At 41.7% G+C, this 19,630-nt stretch overlaps 1 protein-coding gene and 1 long non-coding RNA gene across 6 annotated transcripts in view; one reads left to right on the top strand and one right to left on the bottom strand.

The window, feature by feature from the left end:
• The window catches only part of CACNA1C (calcium voltage-gated channel subunit alpha1 C), a 1,037,023-nt gene that overhangs the window by 38,801 nt on the left and 978,592 nt on the right, over positions 1-19,630 (bottom strand). For all 5 annotated transcript variants that reach the window (XM_072650128.1, XM_072650131.1, XM_072650129.1 and 2 more), the window contains 6 exons: positions 18,357-18,389; positions 14,410-14,538; positions 12,177-12,242; positions 9,437-9,528; positions 3,671-3,836; positions 2,474-2,601 (listed from right to left, as the gene is read on the bottom strand). In XM_072650128.1, the coding sequence (XP_072506229.1) occupies positions 2,474-2,601; positions 3,671-3,836; positions 9,437-9,528; positions 12,177-12,242; positions 14,410-14,538; positions 18,357-18,389 (614 nt within the window). The remainder of the gene's footprint in view (positions 1-2,473; positions 2,602-3,670; positions 3,837-9,436; positions 9,529-12,176; positions 12,243-14,409; positions 14,539-18,356; positions 18,390-19,630) is intronic.
• Positions 1-19,630, top strand: part of LOC140530973 (uncharacterized) — a 99,909-nt gene that overhangs the window by 36,097 nt on the left and 44,182 nt on the right. The window lies entirely within an intron of this gene.

Genomic DNA, 19,630 nt, shown 5'->3' with positions numbered 1-19,630 from the left:
CTTAAAGGAACATGTACTTTTAATATCTACTGTGCAGACATTTTTCCAGACTTCATTGGCAAATAGCCCAAGGTGGAGCTACATGGAGGTGTGATTTTAGGCCTGAAACATCACTAAGTCAACTAACGGTCAGGACTGACTAAGGATTACCAGGCTGCTCTCATCAATGTCTTGTTAGACAAAATTAATGTAAGAGAGTATATGTATGTCTAAGTCTAGGATATATGATTGGTCAGTGAGTAGTAAATGTTGTTATGACCCAGTGCACAGCTGGTTCAAACTCATAAATTCTATAGGTGGCACTGGCTACTACAGCAGGAAGGGAGATAACAATTTTTGCTTGGGCAGGCTGTTCTTAGTTTGGGGAGAACTTGCCTGGGATAATGTTTTGAGGCTTGGGAGAAATGTGATTTTTAGAGAGAAATGTGATTTTAGAATTGGGGTCCAAGCACAGGCAACCAAGCACCCCATCAATGGGCATGTCATTTAACTTCTCTGTCTGCCTTGGTTGATCCCCATCAACAAAACTGGAATAATAATATTCAGATGACTCAGGCACTACAGTGAGGAAAGTACTTTCTAAATCGTGCTTCATTATTTCAAGGATCTGTGATTTTCCCTGTTGCAGATCATAATCCCTGGCTTAGTTAATGGTCCTTGAGAGTTATTGTAACTAAAAAATTCATTCCCCTATGGCCAAGATAGAGATAAACCTCTCTGAATTTTGCTAAGCTGGTGTGGAGAGAATGCTTCATTATATGGTTCATAAAAATTATTATATTGTTTAAATTTAGCTTTCTGTGATTAGAGATTGCTTGTACCCAGAATGTTGCCAGACATCAGGAACTCTCTAGGAATGCTGGAGATAGCCATAAGGAATTTTGGGTTCTAGATCCACCCAAAGCATCTTTGTTTGGCACCATGTAATGGTAAATTAAGGTTAGTGGTGAGTGGGGGGAAGAGTTAAAGATCTTCCCTGCCCATTAATAGACCTCAATACCTTTTGTTAATTTCTGTTGAGGCACTGGGTCAGAAGGTCCTGAAAAGTATATAAATACTCTGAGGTGAGCTTTTGTTTTGGAGCTTACTCATTGAAAGTGTTGTTTGGCCAGAGATGACTCTGGGCAGCCACTAAGGAGCCCCCTGGCTTTGAAAACCCAGATGTTGGTGCTTCTTTCTCTGGTAACTATGTATGTATATAATGGTCAGATAGTTGGATCTGTTGTTCTGTGATGTATATATTGCTTATGATCTGACAGTTGGAAGCCCTGTTTGTTGATCTTTATTTCTCTGTATTTATTTCTTCATTTCTCTGAAGTTCAGGGTGCTGACTTTTTCCCCTGAACTAAGTGAATGATATATGTACTTGATTAAAATAGATTGTTGACCCTTCAAAAGTTGCTTTCCTTTTAGAAAATTAGACCTAAGAACCTGTACAGCAGGCTCTCCTGTGTATGCCAGGGTCCCTGCTGTTACAGACCACCACATCCAGAACTTGTTTTGGGTCCATTTAAGCTTTTGCTTTGAGTTCCTTTCATGTGATTTGTGCGTGACTCATGCATGATTCACATGTGTCAGATGATTCACATGTGACTTTGTCAAATCTGATATAATGTAAACCTTTCAGAACTTAGAAGAGGGAGCCACCCCTTCTTTCCCTCTCTCTCTCTCTCTCTCTCTCTCTCTCTCTCTCTCTCTCTCCCAAATGACATAACCAATTTCTTTCTAAAACTTTTTCAGGTTTTGGGGTTTGTTTTCAGGAACAACACTGGTCCTCAGACAAGAATCCTGTAGGCTGTTCCTAAGTCTGTACTCAAAGCCTTTCCAATTTGGAAGAACTTGTAGAGGTAATGCTCCACTGGCATTGCTTTCAGGAGTCCCAGATCACCTTAATTTTTTGGTGAAGTATTGGGGAAGGACTTTTGTGTAGGTCGTAAGTCATAAAGTGATATGTAAATGTGAACTTCTATTAACTATGGTAGTCTTGAGATTTTCTTAGTATGACCTGTCTTAGCTTCTGTTTCTTTTTTTTCTTTGCTCCGCTTTCTTTCTTTCTCTTCCTTCCTTCCTTTCCCTCCCTCCCTTTTTTCTTTCTTTCTTCTTTCCTTCCTTCCCTCCCACTCTTTTATCTCCCTCCCTTCCTTCTTTCCTTTTTTCCTCCCTCCCTCCCTTCCCATCTCATCTCATCTCATCTCATCTCATCTCATCTCATCTCATCTCATCTCATCTCATCTCATCTCATCTCATCTCATCTTATCTCATCTCCATCCTCTCCCTGTCTCTTCCTCTTCTTTCCTCTCTTTCAATGGAACACTGAAACCTGAGTCAAAAACTTCTAATCCCAGGGTAATTTTTCTCATCCATAGCCAATACTTGTGCCACACTCTCCACACCTTCAGTTTGGCTGTCTACTATTGTAAACATTAGTGCAGATATGTCACACAGTTCGTGACATATCTTTCTTTGTACTTACTTGGCTTCAGGGTCATATTCTGCCCAGATTCTTTTGAATTCATCCAAGTGATGGGGACCTAGGATGGACCAGTCTCTTGTCAGGTAGTCAAAGTTGTCCATGATGACAGCTACAAACAGGTTGATGATCTGCAGAAGGTACAAGAAGGGTTTTTCAGTGACCTCATCCATGCACTTCTGCCATGGTTATGCCAAGGCCATAGTTCTCTGTTACAAACTAAGGGATGGGAGAGCATGATATGTAGCCCTGCTGTCTGGGTCTCTGAAGGGATAATGATTCTTCTTTTCACTTTAGCAAAGTTTATCAGTTGATCTTTTTTGGTGGCAGGAGTAAAGATTTCCCCAAATTATCTGGTACCAGGAAACACCTGTTCAAAAACATGACCCCTGCAATTTGAATATTGGTAGAATTATTAGCCTTCCAAGGAAGCCATGCAGTAGGCTATAAAGTCAAACTACTAGCTAATGTCCAGGGGCTACAGGAAATTCCCTCCATTAAGTAAACAAAGTACAAAAAAGTAGTTTTACAAAGTCCAGCAGGTAAATGCTCCACTGTTTTTGTGGGTCCCAGAATTTTAGAAGAGACCATAGATAGCATCTAGTTCAATTCATTATCTGAAACTTCTAGTCCAATTCTCTACAAGGAGTCTTTCTGCCTCTGCCTAAATATTTCATGTTGGAGAACTTACTATCTAATGAGTTAGCTTATTTCCAGTAACCTTAGAGTCATGAGACCCACATTCAAATCCCAGCTCTGACATTTGTACTTGTATCATCTGGAGCAAGCCATTTAACCTCTCTAGGTCTCAGTTTCCTCTAAAATGAGGGGGGTTGACTGGATGATTTCTAAGGACCTCTTCAGTGTAAATCAATTTTTCTAATTGTCAGAAATTTCTCCCTTATACTTTGTCAAAATTTTGTTCATATGGGTTATGCTACCAATAATCAAGAAGGAAAATGTATACCATTTGGGTTGCATGAGCTTCTGGTATGGACCTACTTCTGAATTTCTTATTGTCTTTAGACAAGCTTGTTCCAGCTGCATCTTCCTAAGCTAAGTCCTTCTGTGGCTGGGGTCTCCCTGACCAGGGTTCCTAGCTATCCTGAGAGCTTGGGGAACTCCCTAGACTTGGCCAGATTAATTGGGACAGGAGTGGGGTGAGGGTCCAGAGAAGGTTTGCTTTCAGAATTGGCTCACCAGGAAGGCACAGAGCATGTAGAAACTGATAAAATAGAAGACGGCAAAGCTGCTGCCACAGAGTGCTTCTGCTTCAGTACTATTACTGGGCTCTGACTCAGGGGCACACTTCTTTCCTGGCAGACAGGCTAGCATAATATCTTGCCATGCCTCCCCTGTGGCACACCTGTGGGGGGAGAAGAGAGATAAGGTAGGATCAAAACTAGACTTGGCAAAGAGAGACTTGAAGACAGTGGTGCCATCACCAATAACATTATTGAATGCATTTTGTGATACGGAATCTGGCCAGATTCAGGAGGAAGAGATACACACTTTTGTTATGAGAAAGAGTAATGCCTGTAATTAAGAAATTCAGTATGAATTATGTAAACAAATTGAACAATGAACAACTACCACTAAAAGTCCCAGAGCAAAAGGGAAAAAAAACCCTCTAGCATATTATGTCATCATTATACTCATAAATCACAATAATTATAGTATCGTCAACAGGGTCAATCAACAGAGTCAACTTTGACATTTGTGAAATAAGAACTTTCTACGTACTGTGATTTGAGGGACGTACAAACACTTTCAACCACTGGCCTAACACACTGCCTTAAATTACATCATTAGACACTCATTCCTTTAGTTCTAGGCATGGTGTCTCCAATACAAATACTCCTGCAGGTAGATAATATTAAAATTTATCTTAGTATGAATCAGTTTATTGAATTATGTGTCATGAGGACATATGTGACATGTGTCATGTGTTGTTACCTCCTAAGTGAATGTTGAGCCAATGAGTACCAGAGAGCTCAGGAATACATGGTGAGAAAAATGGAAGACTGGCAGGAGAGTAATGGCTAGGTGGGGATGGATGAGTGGGAAGGGGCCAAAAGAAACTCTGACCTGTTAAAAAAAATAAAGCAGAAGGAAATAGTTATGTTTAAGATTTAAAAGTATCATCATGCCTGATTTTGTAAATGGAATCACATTGGTAGTTTAGTTTGAGAGCTAATATTGAGTAGAGGATACTAATAATAAGGTTTCTAGTTCTTGATTGGATAAAGGCTGGGAGGGCGGAGTCAAGATGGTGGAGTAGAAAGACACATATACTTTAGTGCTTCCCCCACAGCCCACAAAATACCTGTAAAAAATGACTCTCAATGAATTCTAAAGTGGCAGAAGCCACAGAACAACAGAATGACAGAGGTTTCCAGCCAAGGGTAAGCTGGAAGGCCAATAGAAAAGGTATATCTCACAGGACACTGAGCAGAGCAGAGACCAGCCCTGGCTACACTGCACTGGGAGGAACAAGACCTGAACAGACTTCCGAGGCAGAATTCCCAGCAGAGAGGGTCCCAGATCCCTCAACCCACAAGCGACAAAGAAATCTCCAAAGGTCAGTGTGGGAGGGCTTTCCAGCTGAGTGAGAGGGAAAAGGGTTCCCCCAGCACTAGCCCCAGGCAGCAGCAGCAGCAGGAGGCGGGCAGCTATGGTGGCAGAGGAAGCAGCCTGGGTCCATTGTCCAGGCAGCTCAGCTTAAAGCCTCTGGTGGAATTGAGCAGCTGATCTGAATCTCAGCCTTGTACTGGGGAGAAGAGAAGCACTAGGACCCTCCTCTTGACAAAGGATCCAGAAGTCAAGTAACTGGCTGGGAAAATGTCCCAAAAAGGGAAAAAAAATAAGACTATAGAAAGTTGCTTTTTTGGTGAAGATGTATCTCCTTCCATCCTTTTGGATGAGGAAGAACAAGGCATACTGTCAGAGGAAGTCAAGACCTCTCAGGCCATAGAAGAGCTTGAAAAGCATGTTAGCAGCCAGCTAAAGGAGAACCAAAAAAATGCCGAGGAAAATAATACCTTTAAAAAGAGGCTAACTCAATTGGAAAAAGAGGTCCAAAAAGCCAATGAGGAGAAGGAGGCTTTAAAAAGCAGAATTAGCCAAATGGAAAACAAGATTCAAAAGCTCACTGAACAAAATAGTTCTTTAAAAGAGAGAATCAAGTTCAGGGAAGCTAATGACTATGAGATAAACCAAACAGTTAGAAAACAAAACCAAAAGTTTGAAAAAATAGAAGATAATGTGAAACATCTCACTGAAAAAACAACTGACCTGGAAAATAGATCCAGGAGAGACAATTTAGAAATTATGGGACTACCTGGAAGCCATGATCAAAAAAAAGGCCTAGACATTATCTTCCATGAAATTATCAAGGAAAACTGCCCTGATATTCTAGAACCAGAGAGCAAAATAAATATTGAAAGAATCCACTGATCACCTCCTGAAAGAGACCTGAAAAGAGAAATTCCTAGGAATATTGTGGCTAAATTTCAGAGTTCTCAGGTCAAGGAGAAAATACTGTAAGCTGCTAGAAAGAAACAATTCGAGTATTGTGGAAAATATAATCAAGATAACATAGGATCTGGCAACTTCTACATTAAGAGATCTAAGGGTTTAGAATACGATATTCCAGAGGTCAAAGGAACTGGCATTAAAACCAAGAATCACCTACCCAGCAAAACTGAGTATAATACTTCAAAGGAATTGATATTCAATGATATAGAGGACTTTCAAGCATTCATGATGAAAAGACCAGAACTGAATAGAAAATTTGACTTTCAAACAAGAATCAAGAGAAGCATGAAAAGGTAAGCAGGAAAGAGAAATCATAAAAGACTTTCTAAAGCTGAACTGTTTATATTACTATATGGAAAGATAATATTTGTAATTCTTGAGACTTTTCTCAGTATTTGGAGGGATTATACACACACACACATAGAGACAGAGAGTACAGGTTGAGTTGAATCAGAAGAGATGATATCCATAAAAAATAATAAAATAAAAATTAAGGGGTGAGGGAGGAAAATACTGGGAGAAGAAAGGGAGAAATGGAATGGGGCAGGCTATAATTCATAAAAGAGATAAAAATCTTTTTCAATGGAGGAGAAGAGAAAGGAGGTGAGAGGGGAAAAGTGAAACTTACTCTCTTCACATATGGCTTAAGGAGGGAATAACATGCTCACTAAATTTGGTATGAAAATCTATCTTACACTACAGGAAAGTAGGGGAGGAGGGGACAAGTGGGGTAAAGGGGATAATAGAAGGGAGGTCAAATGGGAGAAGGGAGTAATTCGAAGTAAACACTTTTGGGAAGGGACAAGGTCAACTGAGAGAATAAAAAAAAGAGGGGGACAGGGTAGGATAGAGGGCAATATAGTTAGTCTTACACAACATGACTATCATGGAAGTCTTTTGCAAAACGACACATGTATAGCCTGTATTGAATTGCTTGCCTTCTCAGTGGGGATGGGTAGGGAGGGAGGGAGAGAAGTTGGAATTCAAAGTATTAAAAACAAATGCTGAGAATTGTTATTGCATATAACTGGGAAATAAAAAACACAGGTAATGGGATATAGAACTTAATCTTGCCCTACAAGAAAAGAGAGAAGATGGGGATAAGGGAAGAGTGGGGTATGAGAGAAGGGAGGGCTCATTGAGGGAAGGGGTAATCAGATTACATGGTGTTATAGGGTAGGGGGAGGGGAGAGATGGGGAAAAAAATTGGAACTCAAAATTTTGTGGAAATGAATGTTGGAATCCAAAAATAAAAAAAAATGATAAAAGTTGGAACTTCTTGGAAGAGGGTTTTAGTACCATATATTGCCCTTTAGCGACACCTAGAGTTTAAGAGAGGTAAAGCAGCTCAGAAATATCTAAGGGAAAGAGGTTTTACAGTTGCATTGCCCAACAGGAAGATATGCTGAAATCTAGAATCCTGATAAATAAAGAGTTTGCAAGGTTAGTTTACCTTGCCCAGAGGGTCCACCTGAGTTTTTTTTTTAGTAAACCTTGTTTTCTACAACCTGATTAGATGATGCAGAATCCTGGTGAGTAAATAGCTCTGCCTGAACTTTTACTGTCTACAGAGTGCCAGCCTGATGAACCTGGGAGTTCTCTGAATTAAAAGGAGCTGCTAGATAAATTAAGAATGTAACACTTTCCCCATATCCATTTAAAAATCACTGTAACTTAAGAGAGCTTGTAAATGCCCAGGTGGAGTGGTGAGAATCAACAGAAAAGCCTCTAGCACCAACACAGTTTCCTGGGGTATAGACATTCCTGAATGGACCAATGACATCCAAGTCTGGGGTGCAGGGCTGTGAATGAACCTGAGCATATGGGCTTTCCTCACTCAAATTCTCACTGTTGTGCATGTGTGTGCGCGTGTGTCTGCTTTTGCCTGTAGATACTGTACTTTGGTAGGAAAGTATGACTCAGATTTATGGGGAAATTATAATATGACAATGATTCCCACATTTGCTTTAATATTTGAGTAGCTCTGATGTCATTATTTCTTTTGCCTTATTGCTAAGCAAATAATTATGTTTATGATCTAAAAGTATTATCAAGACTGGTTCTGTCAATGGAAACACATTGGTGGTTTAGCTTGAGAGTTAGTGTTGAGTAGGGGAAGTGCATTCCCTCACAACAGGATTATCCTAGGACCCTGAGGTAGTCTGAGTGACCAATGTGATGGTGGTCCTTTCCTAGGAACCCAGATCTGTCATTGAGTGAATGAGTAAGCCTAGAGGATGAAGAGGTGTCTATGTGCCCTATGTGAGAGTTATAAGGCACTATGGGAAAGGTGGCATTACATTAGGGTTCGTGTTTTACATGGCAGAAATGTCAATAAGACACCAGAGCAGGAATAATGGATAAGGAGAAGAGGAATATGGGAAAGGACTGAAAGTTGAAGTAAGAATGGGAGACTGAAGAAAGAGAAATGGATGCACAGGAGGTTATGACTGGAAAAGGGGTTTCAGAGTTCAAGATCTGGTAAGGTTTTAGATGTGACAATCCCTGTGAGTTTCTAAGTTGGAATGTGGATATAGGTAGCTCATTTTTGACCACATTCACAAGGGGAATGACTTGAGAGGCATGGGACCCAGGTACTTGTCCTACTGGTTGGAGTGTCCCTCCCTAAAAAACAAACAGACAGACCATCTAAGGGTGTTGCAAATTTTCAATGTTCTTCCCCTGACCTTAGGTTTGAAAGGGGCTTGGAGGAGGAAGCTAGAATGGAGAAGCAAGGACCAGAAAAGCAAGAAGTAAGAATCTATTACAAGAAAGCAGAGAGCCATGCAGGGCTAACAATAGAGTTAAGCTATAGTGAGTGACTGCAGTGTTACCTGATCCAGGGAGGAGAGGATAATCCAAGCATGAGATATGTTCTGGGTGAAATATGATTGATCCTGGGCCAGGAAGAGAGCTCTTAACCTCACATCTTCCCTCTCTCCAGGGAGAGGCATAAATGTATTATGAATTATCCACTCTAAACTTCCTGCTTGCCCCTGAGCTTAGGATGCATTAGCCTTTGTTTTTAATGTGCATGTTTACTTCTGAGCCTTTAAATGTGATTAAAATGTTGATCAGTATAAACGTAAACTGTCTGTTTTTACTTAAGACTTACTATACATGAAGGAGGGGGAATTCCCTGATTTAGAGATGAGAATTTGGTTCAGTTATGCGGGGAGAGAGGCTGAACCTGGGGTTTGGAGCTACATATTTAATAGAGATGAATTTAATGTATTTTTTAAATAAGTGCCCCAGAAAGGGATTTGTTAGGGAAGCTCCAGACACAGGAACAGACGAGGGAGTGAATTCCCATACATGGGTATGAATATCATTCTCTGGTGGGGTGTGGTTCCCATCTGAAACCGCCTTATTCTCCGATGCCACCTGGTGGTTTTAAAATATGTACAGCTGCATTCCTGAGTTACCCACCTGAAGAGAAGCAGCACGGCCTGAGGGAAGGTTTGAAAGTTGTTGTTCCGATTGATTTCCGTGGTATCGTTCAGGGCAATTTTGCCAAAGACCTAGCAGAGGGAAGAAGGAGTTTGTGACAGGGCTGCTTGGGACCCCACTTCCCATCCACAATCCATAAGTGCTACTTGGCTTGTCACAGACCACAGGGGATCCTAGAGTGAGATGATTTTCACGTGACAGGCTAGACAAATTCCCATGATACCCAGGCTACCAGGCAACATTTCTAGGGATAGCAAGCCACAACTGCACTCTCTAACCTTTATCCCCAATTTTCCCCACCTAATTATTTCCCCCCCATCCTGTCATCTAAGTGCCCAAATGACCTCTGCAGGGGCCTTACTTGGCTTCTGGGCCTAGGATTTTCTGTTGTTAAGTAGCATAAGAACCAGAACTATAACCGGCAATTCTGTGCTTGGGGCGCACGTTACCAAAAAAAACCCAAAAAACTATTATTTTGCTCTTTTAATTTTTCTTGCTAAATGCTAAGCTCAGCTATTTCAATTTGCTGCAAGACTGTAAGTACAACTGCCCCCACAGAACATTAGCCCCTTGAGGGTACAGACTGTGATTTTTGCATTTATATCCCCAGCACTTAGCACAAAGGCTTGCACGTGGTATGCACTTAATGTTCATTGACTTCAACCGTTGTCAGTGCTTTTAAAATTCAGCATCCTGGGCCAAAGGCCTGTTGGCCTGCCCATAGGTCTGGATAGAATGATTGGCCTCCAGGTCTCCTGCCTAACAAACATCTTTCAATTTTAGTTCTTGAAACATGGGAATACCTGAAATTTGGGAAATGTGGAAAAGTTTAATAGGGACCCAAAGTCAGGGCAAGTTTGACTTATCTTTTGCATGTTAATTTTCAGTGGTTCACTTTTGAATTTTCTAGCTGTACTTAACATTTCATTTTTGTATCCTAGGTTTTAAGATAGTGCTTTGCATATGCGTGAGCATTTGCTTGTTGAATTGATTCAAATCCCTAAAACAGTCAGCATTTACGGAACCATGAAGGCTGTGAGAAGGAACTACTTTCTTCTTGGCTTTAACTTTTAGAGTCTTTGAGGAATCTGTTGGATTTACTCACAACATGCTGCAAGTCAGCACTCTTGTCTGGGCCTGGCTTGGTTCTCCAATTTCCCTTTAGGGAAGGGGCTCCCAAGCTGTAGCTCCAGATAACAACCCTTTTTTTGTGCAGAACAAAAACCACCCAACTTTGTCCAAGTTGAAGCTTTGGTATATAGAGGAAAAGGCTACCCTAGCGACTGGAAGACAGCAGTGTTGGGCCCTTAGGTTGATGCTGCAATATTTTTTGCCATGTTTGACTAGGACAGAGATCCCTTTCTTCATGTTGGGAGAGGATAGTCCAGCTTCTCTTAGTGTGATAAGGTTGTAGAGGTCATACTGTGTATGCAGGATTAAGGGATGTTTAAACATGTCCAGTATAGATCCATCATTACCGCTGTCTTTCTAGTTACCCAGGTTTATAACCTGAAGGATATTTTTATCTCTACTCTTCCTTTAAATCCCCTATATCCAATCTGTTGCCTATTCTATTGACCATTCACAATACCTTTCACATCTGTTTGCTCTCCATTCACATATTATTTTTGTTTAGGCCTTCTCTTTCTCTCTCAGGCAGTTATAATAGCCTTTCTGTTTCTGGTCTGCTCTCTTCTATCTATTCTCTTACAAAACTGTCAAAATAATCTTCCTAAAGCACAGATTTGACCATGTCAGTTCCTTGCTCAAAATGTTTTGGTGGGTCCCATTTCCTCCAGCATAAAATATGAGTCACTTGACCTACCATTTATAGCCTTTGACAATTTGGCTTCAACCTCCTTTACTAGCTTATTTCATATTACGGCCCTGTAATGCTCTGTGTTCCAGCCAAACTGAATTACTAGTCATCCTCCAGACTTCTATCCCTTTTGTGTACTTCCAAAGTCACTCCCCTCCTTTCCCCATTCTTGAAATGCATTACTGCATCTCCTTCATTTCTTAGAATCCTTAGCTTCTCAAAGGTCAGCTCAGGTTCTCTACCACATACTCAGACATTTCCTTATCTTTTCCTAACACTAAACCATTTATTAGCATGCTTTCCCTTTCCAAATGGCTATATTTATTTTTTAATGACTCGTATCTTTCACTTCTGAAGTAGAATAAAAACCCCTTCAGGATATCCCTATTGGTTCTCACAGTGCCATTCATAAATCAGGCACTGATTAGCAAGAGGATATGTGCCCTTTAAACATATCCTTGGGGATGCAGCCTCCAAAAAGGGTCTGTCACAGAATTGGACAATAACTCTCATTGACAATAGCAGAAGAAAGTTTGCGAATCACGAGGAAAGTGGCTCAGAGATCTCATTCTATCTAAGGTTTGCCTAACAATGTTCAGCACATGGTACATACTAAATATTTGTGGAATTTCTTTGTGTCTATTTGGTCACTCACCCATGGTGAAAGCGCAGTGATTAGATCTGGCATGGAGAATTCTGTTTTGGACTCCAAGGCGTAAAAAAACCCTGCAGCCATACATCATGGAGGGAGAGGGGAGAAGAGAGAGGAGGAAAAAGAACAGAGAGGCAGGAGAGGTAGAGAGGGGATAAAATGAAGAGAGAAAGATGGAAAGGGAGGGAGAGAGAGTCTGCGTACAGGGATGGTGCCGGAGGCATGTGAATTTTTGCTGCATCTCCTACCTGCATTCCAATGACAGCATAGATGAAGAACAACATCACGATCAGAAGAGCCACGTAGGGTAGAGCCTGAAAGAAAATGAATAAGACTTGTGTGCTGCAGACTTTGATGAGAAAACTGGTCCCTGCGCCCTGCCCCCCATCCCAGGAAGATGCATTCTGTGCAGGCAGTCAGTGCTGGAGACAAGATGTGGTGCAAGGTACAACCCATCATGACAAGGCTCTGGTGGACCTCCTGACAGCCCTGTGGTACAAGGTACCGCCCATCATAACGAGGCTCTGGTGGACCACCTGACAGCCCTGTGGTACAAGGTACCGTTATAACAAGGCTGTGGTGGACCTCCTGATGCAGCCTTGTGGTATAAGCTACCACCTATCATAGCAAGAACCTGGTGGACCTCTAGGAAGGGAAGTCAGAGAGGTAGATCTCAGAAGGGAGAGACTGGACTGTGTAGGATCTGGAGTCCTTTTGAACTCTGAGTTCCTATTATTGATTCTCTGAAGGAAGGTCCAAGAGATGAGCTAGTGGGATTCTGAGCCCCAGCTTGTTTTAATCACTTGCTGGGCAGCCTGTAACTGGATCTCTGCAGGCCTTGGTCCCTTCTTTGGGAGACATAGAACAAGTAATGTGCCTTGTGCTGGAGAAAAGTCAGCACAAAACAAAAACACTTTCTCTGAAAGTGTTAGCTATCAGTTCTCACCACCACTAGAGGTCACTGCAGATCCACAGTGAGTAAGCTTCAGGTCCAATGTCCAAGTCCCACCCCCTCCCCCTTTAAATGGAGGAAGCACCTTCACAACTCCCCCCATGTTGGGTTTTGTCCCCTTCCACTAACTCTACCCAGAGATGTCGAGTCTTTAGATCCCACAGCTCAGGACTGAGCCCAGGGGTCACACTCAGCCTTTAGTTGGCTTAGACCTCTGTGATTTTCATAAAATTTGTTTAACTTCTCTGGAAATCATAGCACCACAGACTGAGAGCTGTAAGAGACCATAGAAGTCATTTAACAAACATTCTGAGTGGATAGCATCCAATAATTACACTGAAAACATCAGCTAGAAAACAATGGAAACATGTTCTTCCTCTGTCCTTTGTCCCAAACCTTGACACTTGGGAGACACTTGTTTCTCAGTTCCAGCAAAGGGACTGGCTGATGGGGGTGAAAGGATACTGCTTCAGCAAGCCTGGAGCCTGGAGTGGCTAGTAGTAAAGAGAAAGCTAGCTAGAAGTAGCTACCACTCATTGGGTCTTTGGTATTTGTATCTGATGATGATCTTAAGGCCTTATATGATGTATATTTGTTAGAAGGACATTGTTTTGATTATGCATATGTGTTGCAAGGTTAAAACAAATGATTAATAATTGAAAAAGAATTTTTTAAAACTAGGTTTTAGAATTTGGGGTCATAACTTTGGTCCACTGCTGGTCTATGTCTGTCAACTTTGACTCTGGGTTAAGGCAGATGTCTGAGGGCCAAACGGATATTCCTTTCTACTGTGATGGCTTCTGCCAAGGCTCAGAAATAGATTTCAGGTCCTTTTCCCCAATGGTAGAGTCCAGTTCTGGGGAAAAAGAAGGCCATATTTCGATGTTGTTGAGTTTCCTTGATTTGAGATGACTCAGAGTGGTGTTGACGATCTAGGATAAAAGCCTTCCCACTCTCTGCTACATTGTCAAGGCTTCTCTGCAGATGGAGGCCAGACAACTAGAGTTGGGGCTTCTATATCACATGTGTTCAAGAAATTCAACATACTTAACATAATGACAGTGCTTTTATTTTCTTAACCCTCATATTTATAACCTCATTTATAGCCACATTTTTTTTTTAATAAAATTTACCTTCTTTTTATAAATAGGGGAAATTATGGCAGGCAATTAAAAAAAGAGTTACCTTGCCTTACTTAGTTGAAAAACCCAAAGCAATCCTGTACCTATTAGGTCAAATGGTGCTCATCCTTCTCTATTAGGTATTAGATACTCCTCTATCTTCCTGGGGGAGCAGTTAATTAGTTGAATGAATAGGTACATGTGCTGAAATACATTCATCTCTGAAGAGGAAGATGTCAACTCCTTAACAGACATATCAAATATGCAAAGTATGGCTTATTTAGGGGAAAGTAAATTTCAATGTAATATCACATAATATCTCTTCTCAATCAGGCAAGAAAATCTTTCCTGATGAGGATAAAGTTGTTTTTAAGCTGTTGCCAGTAGGAGGAGAAAGAGAGTGAATACCTGGAAAGATTTGATGAAAGTCCAGAGCAGGGTCCGAATGCCCTCCCCACGGCTCAGCAACTTGACAAGACGCATGACCCGGAATAGCCGGAAGAAGGTGATGGAGATCCGTGAGTTCTCCTCTGCATTCTGGAATCCATTGGTAACATGAGGTAGTAGTTAACATAGCCAGAGAGGGGGGTGGGGATGGAGGGGAGGAGCCCTGCTCCAAGAAAGCAATGCCTGCTTGAGGTAGGGGATTGGTGGGATGGGGTGGGATTAGCTGCACTCTGTTTCTTTCTTTGGATTCTCTCCTGTTTCCCAGAATCTGTCCTCAGGTTGTATACAGACTGCTCTCTGGGGAGTCTCCATACTCAGTCCTTCCCTTGGTCCATGCATGCTGCCTGATAAACCAAGATCAAGTTGTCTCTAGGCAGGGTTCTTTAAAGAGCAGAGCCATGCCTAGGTATTCCTGAGTATATGTTCTTTGGAGTCAGGACCTTATTTCTGAACACTTCCTCTCTTACCCCTTCACTTAATTCTGTCTCTCTTTAAACCTTCAGTCTCAAATTTTGGTGTAGTTGAAAAAGCTTTCATTTTAGTGATTGAAGAAGGTTTAGAAGAAATTGCTACTAGGAAAGGCTCTTGTTCTAGGACTAGTAACCTGATCCCACTGGCACACTGCGAAATCCTTGATACAGCATTATGCTGTCCTTAACCTGACATTGCTGAGGGGCTCCAAGTCTTGAACATGCCTTATCTAATGGATCAGGACTTTTTCCATAAAGGACTGGCATTCTTGCCTTCTGCTACTGTCTCTAGCTCTCTTCTGACTAAGTAGTCTGGGTGGATCTGTGGGGAGGTGGAGAGGGGCATTATTCTAGGGGGCTTATATCAATTCAATAGAACTAGAAGACGTAAGGATTATGGGCAAGGAATGCCCATAATGAGTAGGGTCTGATTGCCTTATTAATCGTCCAGCCAGCATTGTTCCAGGCTCTCCAGCATGGCCTCTGGCTGTAGAGGCGCTAACATTTCTCCATAACTTGGTCCTCTTCAAAAATGAAGGCTGAGCAACAACTCCATAGCTTTTACTCAAAGCCTGGTCCATCCTTACAGAGAAGCACCCCCAGCCCATAAATATATGATCTATCTAATCTAATTCTCTCCCTTACATTTCCCTTTTTTCCTTTGATCAGGGACCTGTATCTGACTCTTGATAGTTGCTAAGGAGAGCCACAATATTACCTTGTCAAGCTGATAGGGTTCATCTTATTTGAAAGGAGGTGGGGGTGAGGAAGGAACAGATGGGCAAAATGGTTGTGGCTCCAATGTGAGCTGAAGCATGGACTTTAATTTTGTTTGTCCAAGGATCTTGGACAACTAGTGCCCAGGAAAGTGAGGTGGGATGTTCCCTTCTCATTCTCTGCTTCTGGAACTCAGAACTGCAGACTACGTAGACATATGTAGATCCACCACTCTCTTCCCTTTATCCAGCTTGGCTGCTCTGCTCAGGTTGGAAGTTATCTCAAAGAAGGGTCGGTGTATCTATCTGTCCTTAACTCCCCTCCCCCCAACTAGTGCAGCTCACCCAACCCCTGCCACTGCCCCTCCTGCTGTCAGGACCAGGAGAGAACAGACTCATTAGATTTCCTGTTGTTGCTTCCACTGCATCCTGGGCCATCTCCCAAGCCCACATCTCTTCACACCTCCCACAAAAGAGGAAAACTCATCAGCCCAAGGGCAGCTGTGTTCGTCTTAGTATTGACCTCACCAACATTCCATTTCCCCTGGTTGCTTTGCAAAAGAAATTAACTATTTCCTAGCAAAGTCACTCCTTAGCTGTGTCCAAGCTTCAGATATATGCACTGAAATGTACTTGAGACCTTAAAGGCAATATTTGTCCAACTTCATGGCTTGCTGACCAGCAATAACTTGGAGGCATATATGTGGAGGATAGAAGTTTTATTTGTACCTAACCCTCACTCCTATTCAAAATGGGACAAAGGACCCCCCCAAAATTGGAGACACACAGGAATGGTGTTTGTGCGCCTCTCTGGGCAGGATCATATCTGAAACATCTCAGTAAATGGATGCTCCCCAAACCCTTCAAGAAAAGACACTTCTTCCACCCAGTTATTCTGCTCCCTCCAGGAGACAGAAATTTAGAAAGCCTCCATTTCTTCTTCTGGCATTTTGGTTCCTTCCAATTCCAATAGTCTGGGCATCTCTGGTGGACTGCGGAAGACATGGGTGGGGGATGGTGGACAACCAATCTTTCTCATATCCCTAGGTCTCTAGCTTGTATATTTTGAAGTCTTTGATGTCCTTAATCTCTATTTCTATCACCTATGTATCTGCTTGAAATTCTATGTTCTTTTCTTAAAAAGAGGTTGCCTTTCCCTAGAGGTGTTTGAAGAGAAAACTTAAGATTTTGTAGCTTGACTGTCAGTTTCACCATGTTCAGGAGGGAAGGAAAAATGAAAAGAAAATAATCCTGAGTGGGAAATTCAGCTGTGAGTGTCAAGAGTCTGAAAAGTTGGTGCCACTGGGGCATCTCATTCTGATGAGTTTAAAAGAAACACCAAACCAGATCCTGCAGAATCAATCTATTCTATTTTTCAGAACTCTCCCTGTTGATTATAATTTGCTAATGCTGCTCAGTTTATAGGATAAACACATTTCTTCTTGGGCCATTATAATCTCTTCTAATAAAACGAATGTAATAGGAAGACAACTTCAGAGGTCAACTGCTGTGCCAAGAGCTAGAAAAGCCCCAAACACAGGTTCTGTCAGTTTCCTTTCCCCTGAGGCATAGGATCCAGGATGGACTATATTGGAGAACCGTTCAGTTGAACTGATTAATCTTAATGAATCTCTAAGGTGTCTTGCCTTTAGATGCTCAGTAGTTACTGACTACTGTGTAGGCTAGAACAGGGAATTGACTTGTCCTTTTCAAAGTGTGTGCATCTGTAGACGTTAATTATATGGTAGGTAATTCCTCAGATGAACGCAAAGATTAATATCAGGTGTCATGACTTAATGCTTTTCTAGGGGGAAAAATGATAGATCCTCAGGTAAGTAGCCACCCCTTTTCCTCCCTCTCCCCCCTCAGTTAGTCTAGTCTACCATTCTCATGCCTCCAGGTTATAGGAGATTTACCCTCATCTTAAAGAAGATGGAGAAATGTCTGAATCTCCCTTGGCAATTAATCCTAGTTTAAGAAGCTCCTTTTCCTCCCTGGATCTAGCCTTAGGGGAAATGGAAACCAAGTAATTACGTTGAGTAATTTATTGGATCTTTGATTTAATGGTCTCTGATGCAGATTGCAATCCCTCCATGTTTTCTTATCCTGTGTAATTCTTGTCTGTTTTTTTTCTCTTTCACAAAGCCTGCATAGAGGAGTCCTCTGCATGTTGGAGGCTTTCTTCTTGTTCTTTTAACATATCAAGGGGGACCAATATGCCACTTAGTTGGACATATATTGTTTTTCAGTCTTGCAGCATGATCTCCTTAGAAAAGGAGGTAGGCAAATTAATGCATCAACCCCTAATATGCTTAAAATAATTAATTTTTTTCAGTCTTCTTGACTGACTGGACCAGCAACACCATTCCCTTCATCTTGGATCAAAGTTCGATAGCATAGCCAATTGAGTACGCTAATGTATCTAACAGGAAATGGTCTCTGGGTCTTATTCTCTCCTAGTAGCTCATTAGAAAGGCAGGACAACAGGGAAGCTTCACCCAAAGGAAAGCTTGTGACATATGAAGGTAAAAAACACCACCACATGTACAGCATATTCACAGCTCATGTGACACCAGGCAGGTATGGAAACATGGCACAGTGGGTTCATGCACAGGGAACTCGGGACTCAGAGAGATTCTTGTGACCGGGATGGACAACAGAGTGAGAAGTGTGTTAGGAGTGTCACAAAAGCTGGGAGCGTGGTCTGTATGTTTGGTCTTACCATAGAGGGAGAGCATTGGGTATGTTCAGCTGGCTTTAAAGGAAGGCAGACAGAGATAAGCTGTAATAAGTCTCCAGTGAAGAGGCCCTAGTACTCTAGGTCTTGACTAACACAGGAGCAACACTGTGGCAGAAGAGGGCAAAGGGAAGCAAGTGGCAAAAACAGAAAAACAAAAAAACACGACAGAGTAGGCCTGTCAGGCTGCAAGTTGTCCCAGGGATTGTAAATTGTCTGGGTATAGCTATCATTTTAGAGCTCTCTTTAATTCCCCCTTGAGCAAGCAATAGGAAGAACTATGTCCAGCCACTAATTAGATAAATTGACTGGTTTCTGGCTCACACTATCTTAGATACGTAAATCATGTTATCTTTCCATGATACCCAGTTCAATACTTGACAGCTTGGGCTATGGGGCTGTCAATTCTCTGGGGAAACCAATTGAGGAAAGCTTTGCTTATGCCTTAAACCTCATCTTTTCCCACTTCTTTTTAGTGAAAGAATCTTAAACTCTGGGCAATGCGCATCTGGGTCTTGAGGAGGACTGAGATCTATTGATTCTTGTGGAATCTGAGGAAAGAAGCCCTCTCCTATATCTTCATGAGTGCTGAATCTGACTTCCCTTCCCAGATCTGACTTCCCTTCCTAGAACTAATGAATTAAGGAATTAATTAATCTCCTAGAATCCAGAACTTAGTCTTTAGGTGAGATGGCTGATATCTTTTCTAGGTAATAACTCTCCTCAGTTACTAGGATTTAGGTCTGTATGTCTGCATGGTCCTTCAGAACACTCCTTAAAAGGGGTTTGACTGCTGAATTCATTTGACAATAGAAGACCCAGTCAGTTGGTCTATAGGTAGGTCTCATGTGCTGATATTTTCCCATAATGCTTTGGAGTTTACTTTGGAGAAAGAGATTATTGGGTACCCCCACTCTATGGATCTGAAATTAACGGTGATAGGCTTCCTACAGAGGCCACTTTTAGGAGATCTGAATTGTTGATCCATAGTTATATTTTTTACTTTTTACCTTCCTCTTTCAGGTGGTTGCTCTTGTGTTTTTGTTTTTAATGTATGAACAAAGAAACATGGAATGGAATTTCTGTACAATGAAAATGTGCCCAGATAGACATTCTTTTAAAGACTGAAAACAAAATTCTCTGTTATCAGGTTTCTCAACTGATTTTTTTCTTTCCATAGCAAGTTGGTAGCTTGGTTGTTTTTCGTTTGTTTGTTCATATTTGCAAAGGTGGGGTGGCAGTAGGTCAAAGGAAGACAG

The sequence above is a fragment of the Notamacropus eugenii genome, chromosome 3, assembly GCF_028372415.1.
Source record: "Notamacropus eugenii isolate mMacEug1 chromosome 3, mMacEug1.pri_v2, whole genome shotgun sequence".
NCBI classification, from domain to species: domain Eukaryota; kingdom Metazoa; phylum Chordata; class Mammalia; order Diprotodontia; family Macropodidae; genus Notamacropus; species Notamacropus eugenii.
This window is presented reverse-complemented; position numbering and strand designations above follow the sequence as displayed.